The sequence below is a fragment of the Cololabis saira genome, chromosome 1 (assembly GCF_033807715.1).
Source record: "Cololabis saira isolate AMF1-May2022 chromosome 1, fColSai1.1, whole genome shotgun sequence".
NCBI classification, from domain to species: domain Eukaryota; kingdom Metazoa; phylum Chordata; class Actinopteri; order Beloniformes; family Belonidae; genus Cololabis; species Cololabis saira.
Genome location: NC_084587.1, coordinates 24393717 through 24406271, shown reverse-complemented (window position 1 = coordinate 24406271; position 12555 = coordinate 24393717). Strand labels below are relative to the sequence as shown.

The window sequence follows — 12555 nt, the reverse complement described above, 5'->3', positions numbered from 1 at the left end:
AACTGCAAAATGTGTTCAACCCTCCTCGAAGAATTTTGATTAAATTTTAATTCATTCACGAGTATGAGCACATGGAGGCTTACCCCTGAACCGCAGAAGCGGCCAAGCCGGTGCGAGTCGGCATCATATCCATTATACAGCTCGATGTAGTCGTAACCACAGTCGGCCTCCTCTTCCACCTCAAACGTTATGAAGCTGAGCTCGATGCCGTAGCCCTCCTCTGAGGTCAGCAGCCACTCGCAGTCGGTGTGACCCGGGTAATTGTTGTCACCAAACTGGGCATGCGAGTAAAGGTTCTTCTGGTGAGCCTCTGCTTTCAGACGACCTCCACACTCTAAAAAAGACGCAGATGAAGGACATTTTTTTAGATCTCATATGGATCTGAATCAGTTTCATTAATCATTTTTTATGACAAGTGTGCTAAAATGAACCACTAGAGGGAGATATTAGTCAAAAAAAATAATCCAACTAATCAGGGTTGAAGGTTATGTCTTGTTAAAATTACAGAGTCTAAACTGGCAGTAATAAGTGACACTGCTTTCAAAAACACAAACTGGCACCATATCCCACATACAGGCTGAACATTTTTTCACAACAGTGTAAATCCTCAGATAGACTTCAACACTGACACACACCTGTGGAGTGTGTGGCTTGGAAACCCTTCCTTTGTACCGAAGCATCAGAGATGAAGCGGAGGTACATCTTGTTACCAGTGGAGACCAGCGGCTCCGGGATCTTACTGCCACATAATCGGCCCAAGATGGCTGCTGTGTCGCTTTCGCCGTCGAAGGCCTCCAGATGGTCATAAGCACATTCCTGATGCTGCTCGATCTCAAACTCGTTGAAGGTCTGCAAACGAGGAAGCAGAGATAGCAAGTGAGACTGAGCCACATTCACAAGCCTCTGAAATGGGAGTTTGGAGTTCCAAACTATTAAGTTTAACACTTTTCTAAGCTCTTGAGAGAAACATGCTGCAAAAGGTTTTCAAGTTAAGCTGTATTATGAATATGACCCAAATTCTTTGACAGAAAATATTTCCCCTAGATTTTTATCAGTTCTTCCAAATTTACAGCTATATCCATAAATACTCACATAATCTGAGATAAGACATTACTTAGAGAAAGATTGAGTTCTTGTTTTTTATATATAATATATACGTTTTTGAACACTTCATATACTTTTACCATTTTTTTCAGCAGGACATGTTAGGGGTAATACATTTTATAATATGAACCTGGTAAACTCTCTGAATGTCCTAACATTGTTTCTAGAAGTAGTTTGTTGGGGGGGGTAATTTTTCTATCACACTTCTTCATCCAGCTGCTGCATTTTTGCTTTATCAGCATAGTCAGTTTTGTATAGCGAGGCAAATCTTTCTATAGTGCACAATAAGAACATCCAACTCAGTTTGTCAAGTTTGCACATATACAAATTACTTTTCTGGCATGTGAAACCGTATGAAAAATTTAGAAGGCTAGAATAAAAAAAAAAAGCAAAATTATGCAACTGAACCAACTGCTTCATTGTGAAATTGAAAATTCACAATGCTAACAATGAATATGTAAACTAGTTCCCACCTGTGTGGAGTAATATCACTACATCCCTCTTTTATTAGATCTTAAAAATATTTGAACTAGACTGAATATAAAGGCCCCCAAGCCGCATACTGAAAAAGGTCAATCAGGCGCAGCGGTTCATCTATTTAGTCTGAGGCTAAAGACTGTAAACCTGCCAGGTGAAAAATGAAGCGGGGAGTTTTCAGTGACCCTAAACTGTGACTGTGATCGGAAATGCTGCATCGCCAGTGAAAAGTGTTTTGAGGTTTAAACCACACAGGGCTTCACGCTTCCAGGTTCCCCCCAGGTGGTCAGCTCTACGTATTAATGAGTCGATAAACACTAAATGTATTTAGGAGCAGCTAAAGTTTCAGACACTTTGTTTATTCAAAAGGACTTTGAAAGTCTTCCCAAACTGCAGGACTGCACTCCTGATCGACAAGTCTAGCTGAACTTCTCAAAGATGAAACTGATCAAGACATGTGCTCTCTCCCACTTAACATTGAAATAAGTCAATCATGCAAAGGATCGTTGCAACTTAATGAGATAACAAGGATTTTATATAGTTTTTATTCAATAAACTCAAATGTTTGAGTTCAGATTTATCCAACAACGACAAAACTGACAATGATGAGTCTGTAACCAGTGACGGAAACATGTAATATCTACCAGACCCCATGCAGGATTTTGACGAGGGACAATCTACCACTCTGTTACAAAGACTTTTATCAAGGAAACATTAATACGATTGTATATGCCAACGTTATTTTATGATTCACTTCCACCAGCCCATCTTCCACCAGGACTGTCCCTCTTAATTAAATATTAAATTATTATTCTTTGCAGTATTCCTCTGCAGTATAAATATACAGCCTGAATTCTGTCAATTCTGGCATCCTAGATGCGTGTCTGTGATGAAAGCAGAAAAATTAGCCAGTTAGTTATGAGATGCACAGGTAGATGGCATTGTTGAGTTGTCAAAAGTTTCAAGCCCCTTTGTAATCATGTGTTGACGGGGGCCGAGGCGGCTTACTGATCCGCATCACGGAGTCAGGATTTCTGACCTGCCCTAGATATTCTCAACGGGAAATCTCTGAAAAACTGTTTAATTGTGTAACTCCACCGATTGGGAACAGCCAACTGTCAGTCTAACACATAAAACATGTTTCAGTGCACATCACTGAACTTCCTCTGTTCTGACTTGAGAATTAGCTCTAAAAATTCATGTCAGCATATCTAGATTTCACTTTTAAAGTTGGATTTTATCATAAAAGCCCTCTTTGTAACTACATGCCATATATACAGTAACTAATATATATATATATATATATATATATATATATATATATATATATATATATATATATATATATATACACACACACACACACACACACTACATATCACCACAGCCATCTCAAGCAGGTGGCAGGAGAAAAAAGGATGAAGGTGTGCTGGTGTCAGGATGCCACCCCCAGAGAGGAGAGGTGTGTGATTTTAAGATGTAAATGGCTTCCAGGTGTTACCGCAGCCTGGGTGAAAGGCTTTTTTGTTTGTTTTTCTGTTTACTACATCCAAGGCAACTTTGAGTATTTGGGTCTGTGCATCAGAAAGTGGGCGATAAAGCAATAGCAGCATGACATCCTTGTCTGAGTTCAGATTTTATGGTGCTAAATTATTCTCGTTGTGTTGTCATTACAGCCCCTACTTATCTCACACACACCTCTGACAGTACTAACTTTGTGAGGACTCCCATTTTCATAATTCATTCCAGGGCCACAACCTAACTAAACACAATTATACCTGGGTCTGCAGCCTCCAGTATGTTCTCACTCCTCAAGTCTAACTCCATCTGCACATGAATGCATGCCCACATACATTTAGAGCAGTGCATAAAAAGTTAATAGGGAACACACAACAGTTAACCAGGACTTCAGTACTTTCAAGTAATCTTGTCACTCGTCAAAAGGTGCATAAACCGGGAACCGTCCTATCACAGCCGATGACATAATGTGTTTCTGCTTACATAAGCAGTGATGGGAGATTATAAAGAATAGATGATTGTTGATGTACATTTTGATAACATGCAGCGTGCCTTACATGTGACTGCAGAGTGGAAACGAGGTGCCTAATATTTGTCAGCATTTCAGACTGTAGTTTCGGTGTTGGATGAAGAATGTGAGTGTATATTGAGTTATTTATAGGTGTTACGCTCCTTATATCCTTATATCAGAGCATACATGGTATTTAGGAGGACGTATCAGTGTATTTGTGTGACTTTTTCTGTATTTGTGTCTTTGTGAAGATCAAAGTGGACTATTACCTGAAACATCAAATGCCTTTGAGAGCTGCAATGAGCAGTTGTCAAATGACAGCTGCTTTTCTTCATTGATGGTCTTTTATTAAACCTTAAGTTTAAACTGGATCATTCCTAATATGAAAGTAACCCTCTGTGATACAACTGTAGGGTGACTGATTCAGACGATGTTAGCCTAAAGTGCTTGTCTGAACATTTGGATGCGTTACCAGAATGCGCCATAACAAATATTTGTAAGTATCAGTAAAAAAGTTAGGCATATCAACAATAGTTCCCAAAGTCAGAAGTTGGTTTTAGTATTAGGTAACTACAACCTCAGACAAACAGTGACGTCACACTTTATTCGGTCTCATTCATGAATAAAATACTTCCATGATTCAACAGCTTGTAGATCCATCTTTAGCAGCTTGAACTAATCATTTGATGTATGACTTGATCATTTTTTTCTTGTGCATTTGATAATGGGCATTGAAACATTTCACATGGTGTGATCGTTGTCCTGTAACCAAGCGTTTGCTGTATAACAGAGGGCCTCACATTTGCCCCTAGAATATAGGATTTCATGTTTAACTCAATAACCAGAAGGTGCCCAAGTGTCGCGTCTGTAAAACTACCCCAAATTGTCATCCCTCCACCCCGTGCCTGGCAGTGGGTTTGAGGTATTTCTGCTGAAATTCCTTGTTTGGTTTACTTCAAACAGGACTTTGGTGTTATGTGGTGACAGAACATGGTTACAGAAGTTGCAAATCTTATTGGCTTTCGTGTTCTTCTTGGTCCTCCTGACAACCCTTCCACCTTCTTCTAATTGTGCTATCGTGGACGTGCAACACCTGCCTACAAACTATCCTCCTAAATTCTGTAGTAGCATTAAAGAAGCACTGCTACATGATTTTTTTTATTTTTATTCTTTGGCTTCATGTTTTTTCTATTAATAAATAATAGCACCATGAATAAAGTTTCATGTAGTTGTTGTGTGGGATTGTACTTGCCTAATACTAAGACTCTCTACAGTCTTAGTAATATGACCTGATTGCCACGGGTTTATCACCGACTGACTGGCCACTCAGCATTCCTACTAGCAGAACCAATACAGCTAAAAAAATGTGCATTAAGGTTTATTGTCCTTCAGGATGCTCCCATATCCTCAAAACTGTCATATAGGTCTTTAAGCTATTTGGTCTGAATTAATCTATAGATCAAATTATGAGAATAATAAATTCCTTAACAAGAAAAAAGACGAATATTAATTGCTAATGAAGATTATTAAGCTGGAGTCTTATAGCTTTTAACTGCCCCCTTTTTAGATTTTCTGAACTTGCCTAGCAGGAATCAGGGACTCATGGTTGAGGTAAACAGCGCTGCGTGAGCTGTTGTGGTCGAGCTGGCCAAACAGATGAACAGGAGATGAAGCAGCGATTGAGGACAAAGTCGCAAATCAGGGATGCGCTGTCACCTAGAAAACTGTGTGTGTGTGTGTGTGTGTGTGTGTGTGTGTGTGTGTGTGTGTGTGTGTGTGTGTGTGTGTGTGTGTGTGTGTGTGTGTGTGTGCTTGCAGAAGACACACAACACACAAGGACCCAGATGGCCACTGCCCAAGGCCTCTTACTAACGCATGAGCACATGCTTGCAGTCAAACTGAATACCCAAACATGCACTTCCTCCTCCATTCACATTTGGGTTTCATAAGTGGCACAGGAAAAGAGACCACCGAATAAAACGTGTGTGTGTGTGTGTGTGTTTGGGGGGCTTTAACATGCAGTATGTCCCTATAGACAGAACAGTGCATTGTTATGATGGAACGAGGGCAGGAATGTCCAACCTGCCTCATTTGGTTGCACACTTACAATCTTGACTCTGTGTCCCGGTGTGGCTGTGATGTCCCAGGTGCACTCCTTACGGCTGGGATACTTGTCTGGCCAGTTAGGGCTGCTCAGGGTCCCACTGGGGCTGTGGATCTTATGCTCACACTCAGCTGGACACACACACACACACACACACACACACACACATACACACACAGAAGCACAAAAGCACACACATCGGAAGGATGTTAATATCGTGGCTGTACAGGAAAAGATCAGGAAATGGAAAGGGAACAGGAAGATGAGGAACAAGAGAACCAAAGGACAGAGAAAGGACTTAAAAGAAACACATCCTGGTCAGAAGTTCAGTTTGAATTTCACATTAAAGCATGCACGCATGTACGGCACAACCGCTCTGCTCGACTACGACATCTGTACAGTATATTTGTAGTGTAGGTTTGTGTCAATGAAATACTAAGCAAAAAAAAAGAAAAAACAAGGTCTAAACTTTAAATTTTCTTCTACTGACAATGTCTAAACATGAGCGTGCATATGTATTTGATTTATAAACAATGTTTTACAGGAACTGTCAAAGCTTTAACCACTGACAGGGTAAACAACGTCCAAATTACTACAAGATCTTTTTCCGCCCTTTTTTTTTTCAAAAAGTAAATAGAAGAAAATTTAAAACAGCCCTACAACTAGGAAATACTGAACCTACATTTCATCGTAAAGCTCTCATCTAGCAGCATTGCCACTGCCACAGTGACACGTGTTCACATCTGCAGCCCTAAATGATAAAAGGTTGTGACGATATGAGAATGCTAACAAATGTAAAAAAACAGTGATTCTTAAATTTACTTTGACCCATTGCACTACATCATTATTGTTACACTTTATGTTTCAAAACTCAGATTACACACACTCTAAAGATACTGTACATGTCCCAATACAGTACTAATACCCTCCTCTTCCTCACTCATGCTTTTGTAATGACTGCTGGATATGGATTTTCAATGTCTTGTTGAAGAGTTCATAGATGTCCCTGGAATAGATGTGTTCTTGAAGGCAGCATAAGTTGCTCTAAAATCTCACTGTGTAAAACAGTGCTACATACAATCACAGTCCCCTGCTTTTCAGCTTGTGGGTGATAACAATGTGGATGGATCTTTTTGACTTTGGATCATTTCTTCAGAACACGATCACATTAAGAGAAGTCGGATGAGGTAGCGCAGGTGAAAATGCCTCCTGGATGCTTCCCTGGTGAGGTTTTCCGGAGATGTACCACTGGGAGGAGACGCTCTGGAGACACTTTGTTTCTCGGGTGGCATTGAAACACCTTAGGATCCCCCCCAGATGAGCTGGACAAAGTGGCTGGTGAAAGAGAAGGCTGGGCTTCCCTGCCTAGGCCACTACCCCTGCAACATGACCGTGGATACACGGTAGAAAATGGATGAATGGATGATGTAGATTACTCTAAACACGCAACATGGCTCTACTGTATGATGGAACATCCCAGATGTCAACTAGCATCTCGTCCATATGGTTGGACCAGCTAGTGATGACTGACTAATGATGGCTTTCAATGAAGTGTTGTTTAAAGGAGCTTGAGTCCGGATTGTGGCAAGATTTATGAAAAAAATCCGTATACATTTAAAATTTTTCTAGTAATAATGTCAGATGAAGCGTTCCAAACCCAAAAGAATGAGCCCTCTAGTGTATCTCTCCTTTGCCTTGAACAGGCTGTGTGCTGCAAAATGTGCTGCAATTCGGTCCCGAATTTCCCGCGCTGGGCTGCGAATGTGACGTCACATGACGCTGCATGTGCGTTCTCCCCGTTCTCCCGTGCCGGCTTCACTGTTGGCTGCAGTACCCCCAACGGCCGTCGTGGTGAAGGGTGGCGCTAGAGAGTCTCATTTCTTAAAAGGAGCCTCAAGCTCCTCTAAGGGGGTCAAAGAACGCTGTGTCCTGGTCAGGCCTGGCCCCTGACCCATCATACACTTAAATTCCTCCCGGTGTTTTGATTGTTTATCGATATAGTGCACTGTATAGTTAATAATAGCTTGCTGCCTCAAGTGGAGAGCTTTAAGCGTCTTGGAGACATGTTCATGGATGAGGGCGGAATGGGGCAGGAGATTAGGAGTACGGAGAGACCGAACCGGTAGTTATGCACATGCAGTAATAGTCAGTCATGGTAAAGATAAGAGCATGGCCAAAAGACAAAGGTGGTAATTTAACAGTCAACCTGCATTCCAGCTCGAACCTAAAGCCAAAAGCTGTGGGTAGCGACCAAACGAATGAGGCTGCGAATAAAAGTGAACTCCCTCCTTAAGGTGGCCGGGCTTGCCCTAAAGGAAGGGACGAGGATCTCAGTCGTCTGGGAGAAGCTTCTCTGCAGCAGAAGAAGCAAGTGGAGGTGGTTTGTGTTATCCAGTCATCCAGTTGACCCCCCGGGGAAAGTGTTTTGGACATGTCCCTCTCTGGGGGGAGGTCATGGAGCAGCCCCAGGACTAGTTGGAGAGATTAAACCTCTTGAGACGATGTGGGGGATGCCTGGAAAAGCTGGAGCATGATGCTCTGGAGAGAGAAGGCTGTAATCTGTGTTGCTGCCCCTGTGATCCTGGATGGATGGATGGATGGATGGATGGATGGATGGATGGATGGATGGATGGATGGATGAATGGATGGAGGGATGGAGGGCTGGATGGATGGATGGATGGATGGAGGGATGGATGGATGGATGGATGGGTGGATGGATGGATGGATTCTATTTCTAAACATTTAAATGTCTTTTTTCCGCACATTTGTTGAGATAATTGAGGTCCCTGCAAAGACATCATCGGCCTGCAGTAACACTATTATTTTTTGATTTTCTTCACCTTTTTAATGCCCAGCAGTATAAAGGTCATCAACTAATCTTTTCCATCTTTGTTTGTTCTTGGCATGTTTCTCAGTTTCCTTGCAGCTGTACCCAGATCATCCCACCTCGGCTATTGTGTCTTGCTGATAGGTATTCTTTGGTCTTTCTCTGCTTCTTTTCCCCTCTGGATTCCAATCCAAGGCTCTGTCTAGTGATACGTGTCTGCGGTTTTCTCAGAGGGTGGCAACTTTACTGTCACTTCTGCCTCGGGATCTCATCCTCAGTTGGGGCTTGTTGAGCTCTCCTCTACAGCACCAGATACGGGCTCTGGTGGTGTCAGCATATACAAAGGATTCTCTGGCAACTTTGGATCTTTTTGTTTGTTTTTGTAGGGTGAATTTTCCATTACACGCTATAAAATGTGCCCTCCTCAACTTCTTTCTGGAATGTGCTGAAACCACTCACAGTGCAGGGATGGATGCTTATTAACAAATGGCATGAAAGTAACAAGACAAACAATATATCTTGGGTTCACACCGTCTGCCATCAAATAAACGTACACATTAATTAAAAAACATAGAAACCTTTTTTTCCTTCTTTGTATTTTAAGTGGATCACTAAAAACTTGACAGCATAAGTCTACAAAGAGTTGCACATACAAAAGTGTAACAATAAGTCATTTGTGCATCCACTTTGTCTCTCGGTTTCAGTCTCCACCCACAAACACCTAGCACCCAGGTTTCAATGAAGCATCAACAATCTCAGATGACTTTCAGGACAGCCTACATTTTATTTTGTATCATATGTCAACTCTTGAATGCTGTCTGTATTCTTTTCCATTTAGTCAGACAGAGAAGTCTTATTTTACACATATATATATATAATACATAGTTTTGTTCAAACACAAAAAATGAAATATGTACATTATGTACCGTTCAGCTCTGCCAACTGTATCTGATGTTACAACAAAAACAAAACAATCTCTGAGTGCCATAGTATCATGTTGCAAATAATGTAATATATAATACACAGTTAAGATCAATGTACTTGCTTTCCTCCACAATATTCTAAATGTTTCCAGTACAATATTCTTAAAGCGTTAAACATGACTTTCATTAAAATGGCACGAACAGCAAATACTATGGAAGTGTTTATCTCTACATGATGAAACTCAAAACACATATAATGAATGTATGTATGCGCATGACAAAATGAAACACGGCTTATGATGGGAATATGGATTTAAATGACTCTTGCATGTCAACAAACTCACACATACACACAGGAAGTGAGCATGGCATGCAAAGCTTTCAAGATCCCAGATGTTTGAAACATGAGTCTTTTTATGAGCAGCACAGGGTGCCTTAAGTGAAGTGTACATGTGAGTATTGATGGGGTGTTTTGTGTGTGTGTGTGCATGTTCAAAAGTTCAACTTCAAAGAGATCAGCATGATATGACAGTTCAAGAGTTGTGTTTATTTGTATGTGTGGGAAAGTGCAAGCAGTTTTTAATAAATAGTGTTTTCTGTCAACCTGTAACCTTTTTCAATGTGTGTGTGTGTGTGTGTGTGTGTGTGTGTGTGTGTGTGTGTGTGTGTGTGTGTGTGTGTGTGTGTGTGTGTGTGTGTGTGTGTGTGTGTGTGTGTGTGTGTGTGTGTGTGTGTGTGTGTATGTGTGTGTGTGTGTGTGTGTGTGTGTGTGTGTGTGTGTGTGTGTGTGTGTGTGTGTGTCTCCGCTTCAAACAGACATCACAGTGAGTGGGTTTAGTGACTACCAGGCTGTGAGTTTAAGTAGCTTTTCAGGTTGTCTGAGACAAGTTCTAGAGAAATATCAAGTCTTTCAAAATGAGTCCCCAACTCTACACTGTATTAATGTTATAATTTTAAAATATAAACATGTTTTGATTAACTTAAACCTGGTGCTTGCTCTTTGTGCTGCATCTCGGGCAAAGTAATTAAGTACAGAATTTGTCAAATGTAGTGCCAAATCCCTCTGAGTGCCAGAGTACAGGTTTGACTGTAGAGCACACAACTGCAGTAGGCATGATCAAGTTCTATGTCACAGACAGCAAAAAAAAATTGCACGGTTCTCTGGCACAAGTCCATAGCCATAACCATAGTCTTACATTTTCCAGAATTCGTTCCAAGACCTTAATTCTGCTATATGTTAGATTTACACTAAAATACCTGCCTACATTTATGTGAAGCAACAGAAGTTATTCTGGCTAAGAGAGTATGCTACTGACATCTCAACCATGTTGAGAGTACCACCCAGACAGACCATTTGGACCAGGCTTAAAAACTGGGTGGGAATCGACGAGTAATCTGTCGCCCATGGGCATTCCATTGTTAAAGAAGTCAACTCACAGGAGCTCAACAACGGCTGTTGATCATTATCTTGGTAATGCCAAATATCTGGGGCTATTGGAAGAATCCCCATCAGAGCTACATTCACAAAAAAATGCGCTGAGAATGGGCTGACGTCACCATGAGGAAGGGAATATCATGGAGAAAGGAGGAAACATTGTAAACCTTTAATGAAACACAACAAGCCATGGCACCGTTGGAGCTGGTATCTACTTTAATTACAAACTAAATCATTATTTTACCCATCTTCATGGCTTTTTTTGTTTTTTCATTCATGTTCTGAACATGTAACCATTGTCACAGATGGGGAACGATTACAAAGAGGCAAAATGATGGTCAACATTGGCTTTGCTTTCCCCAGATGGTGACAAATAAAGGATTGAATTACGATGCAGATACGACTGGCAATGTTTCTTTTAGTTTGGTAAGTGGGTTTTAAGTTATTATTGTAAGGCTTTGATAATATTCATCCAAAAGTTACAATGTAAGTCGCTCCTCAACAGTGCCACTGTCATGCATGCTCCTCCCACGCTACCACTGTCAGCATCGCCAGCCTTCTGATCGCCAGTCCTGACACTACAACTCCCAGCATTCCTCAGTTCTCCTCATCATGGGCAGCACCTGTGCCTTCATCACCCTCATCCATTTCACCTGGTCTCACGCCTACTAATACACTGAACAAACCCAGCTCATTGTGTAGTACTGTTTGTGAGTTTCAGCCTACACTTGCCTCTGTGTGTGTCCCTCTCTGCACAGTGTTATTAAACCATACTTTAGTCATATCTGTGCTTGTGTCCGCCTGCTGCTTTAAAACCTGGCAATCACTGCACTACATTCACTAATGTGAGCATGAAATGTTCTAGTGGAGCGTGTTGTAACTTACCTCAGGGGGTGAAACATCATGTTTCCTGTGGTATGCTGCCCATATTTGATCTGGAGTGGTATGACAGTGGGCCTATAAAAATAAGTACTCTCCAGGGAACTCATCCTAGATGGACCCAAATTAGTTCTTCAAGGTAGTTTGAAGTCCTGTAGTGGTGTTCCCCAGTCCAGGTCCTGGCGGGCCCCTGACATGCATATTTTCAATGTTTCCCTGCTCTAAACACACCTGATTCAAATTAATATTGTCATTGCAGACTTTGATGACAAGCTACGGGGGATCCATTCATTTGAGTACGGTGTAGTGAAGCAGAGAAGCATTTAAAAACATGCAGGACCATCTAAGACCAGGACTGATGAAGACTGTTCTACAGGATGAGTCAATGCCCGGTTGCAAAATTATTGTGGCCAGCAATGAATACTATGCTACTGGCCAGAAAGCAAGGTCTGACTGAGAAAGTTAAAGTTAGGTCTAATGTATTTCCATGTAAGATGAGGTCCCAATTCTTCCATTTGGCCCATAAAGAAAGAACGAAGGAGGAGACCAGTGACCTTTGATCCCCCCCAAAAAAAACTAAGCAAAAAGGAGAGATGACAGGGCCAGGGCTGAAAACTGGGACTTGGTTTCAGTCTGCCTATGTCTTGGTTTTAAGCCTCAGGTTGACAACCATACACGTAGTAATACATGTTAAAAAAATAAAAAAAAACTTATTTAAATAATAAATGACCATCCTGTCGTCATGATGATGTGGCTAGATGAAATATGGGCTGCAAC

At 41.3% G+C, this 12555-nt stretch overlaps 1 protein-coding gene across 2 annotated transcripts in view; it reads right to left on the bottom strand.

Annotated features, from left to right (window-relative positions):
• tll1 (tolloid-like 1) overlaps positions 1–12555 on the bottom strand; it is a 69073-nt gene that overhangs the window by 2837 nt on the left and 53681 nt on the right. For both annotated transcript variants that reach the window (XM_061718771.1, XM_061718780.1), the window contains exons 19-21: positions 5718–5845; positions 636–849; positions 84–334 (exon numbers count right to left, since the gene is read on the bottom strand). In XM_061718771.1, coding sequence (XP_061574755.1) covers positions 84–334; positions 636–849; positions 5718–5845 — 593 coding nt within the window. The remainder of the gene's footprint in view (positions 1–83; positions 335–635; positions 850–5717; positions 5846–12555) is intronic.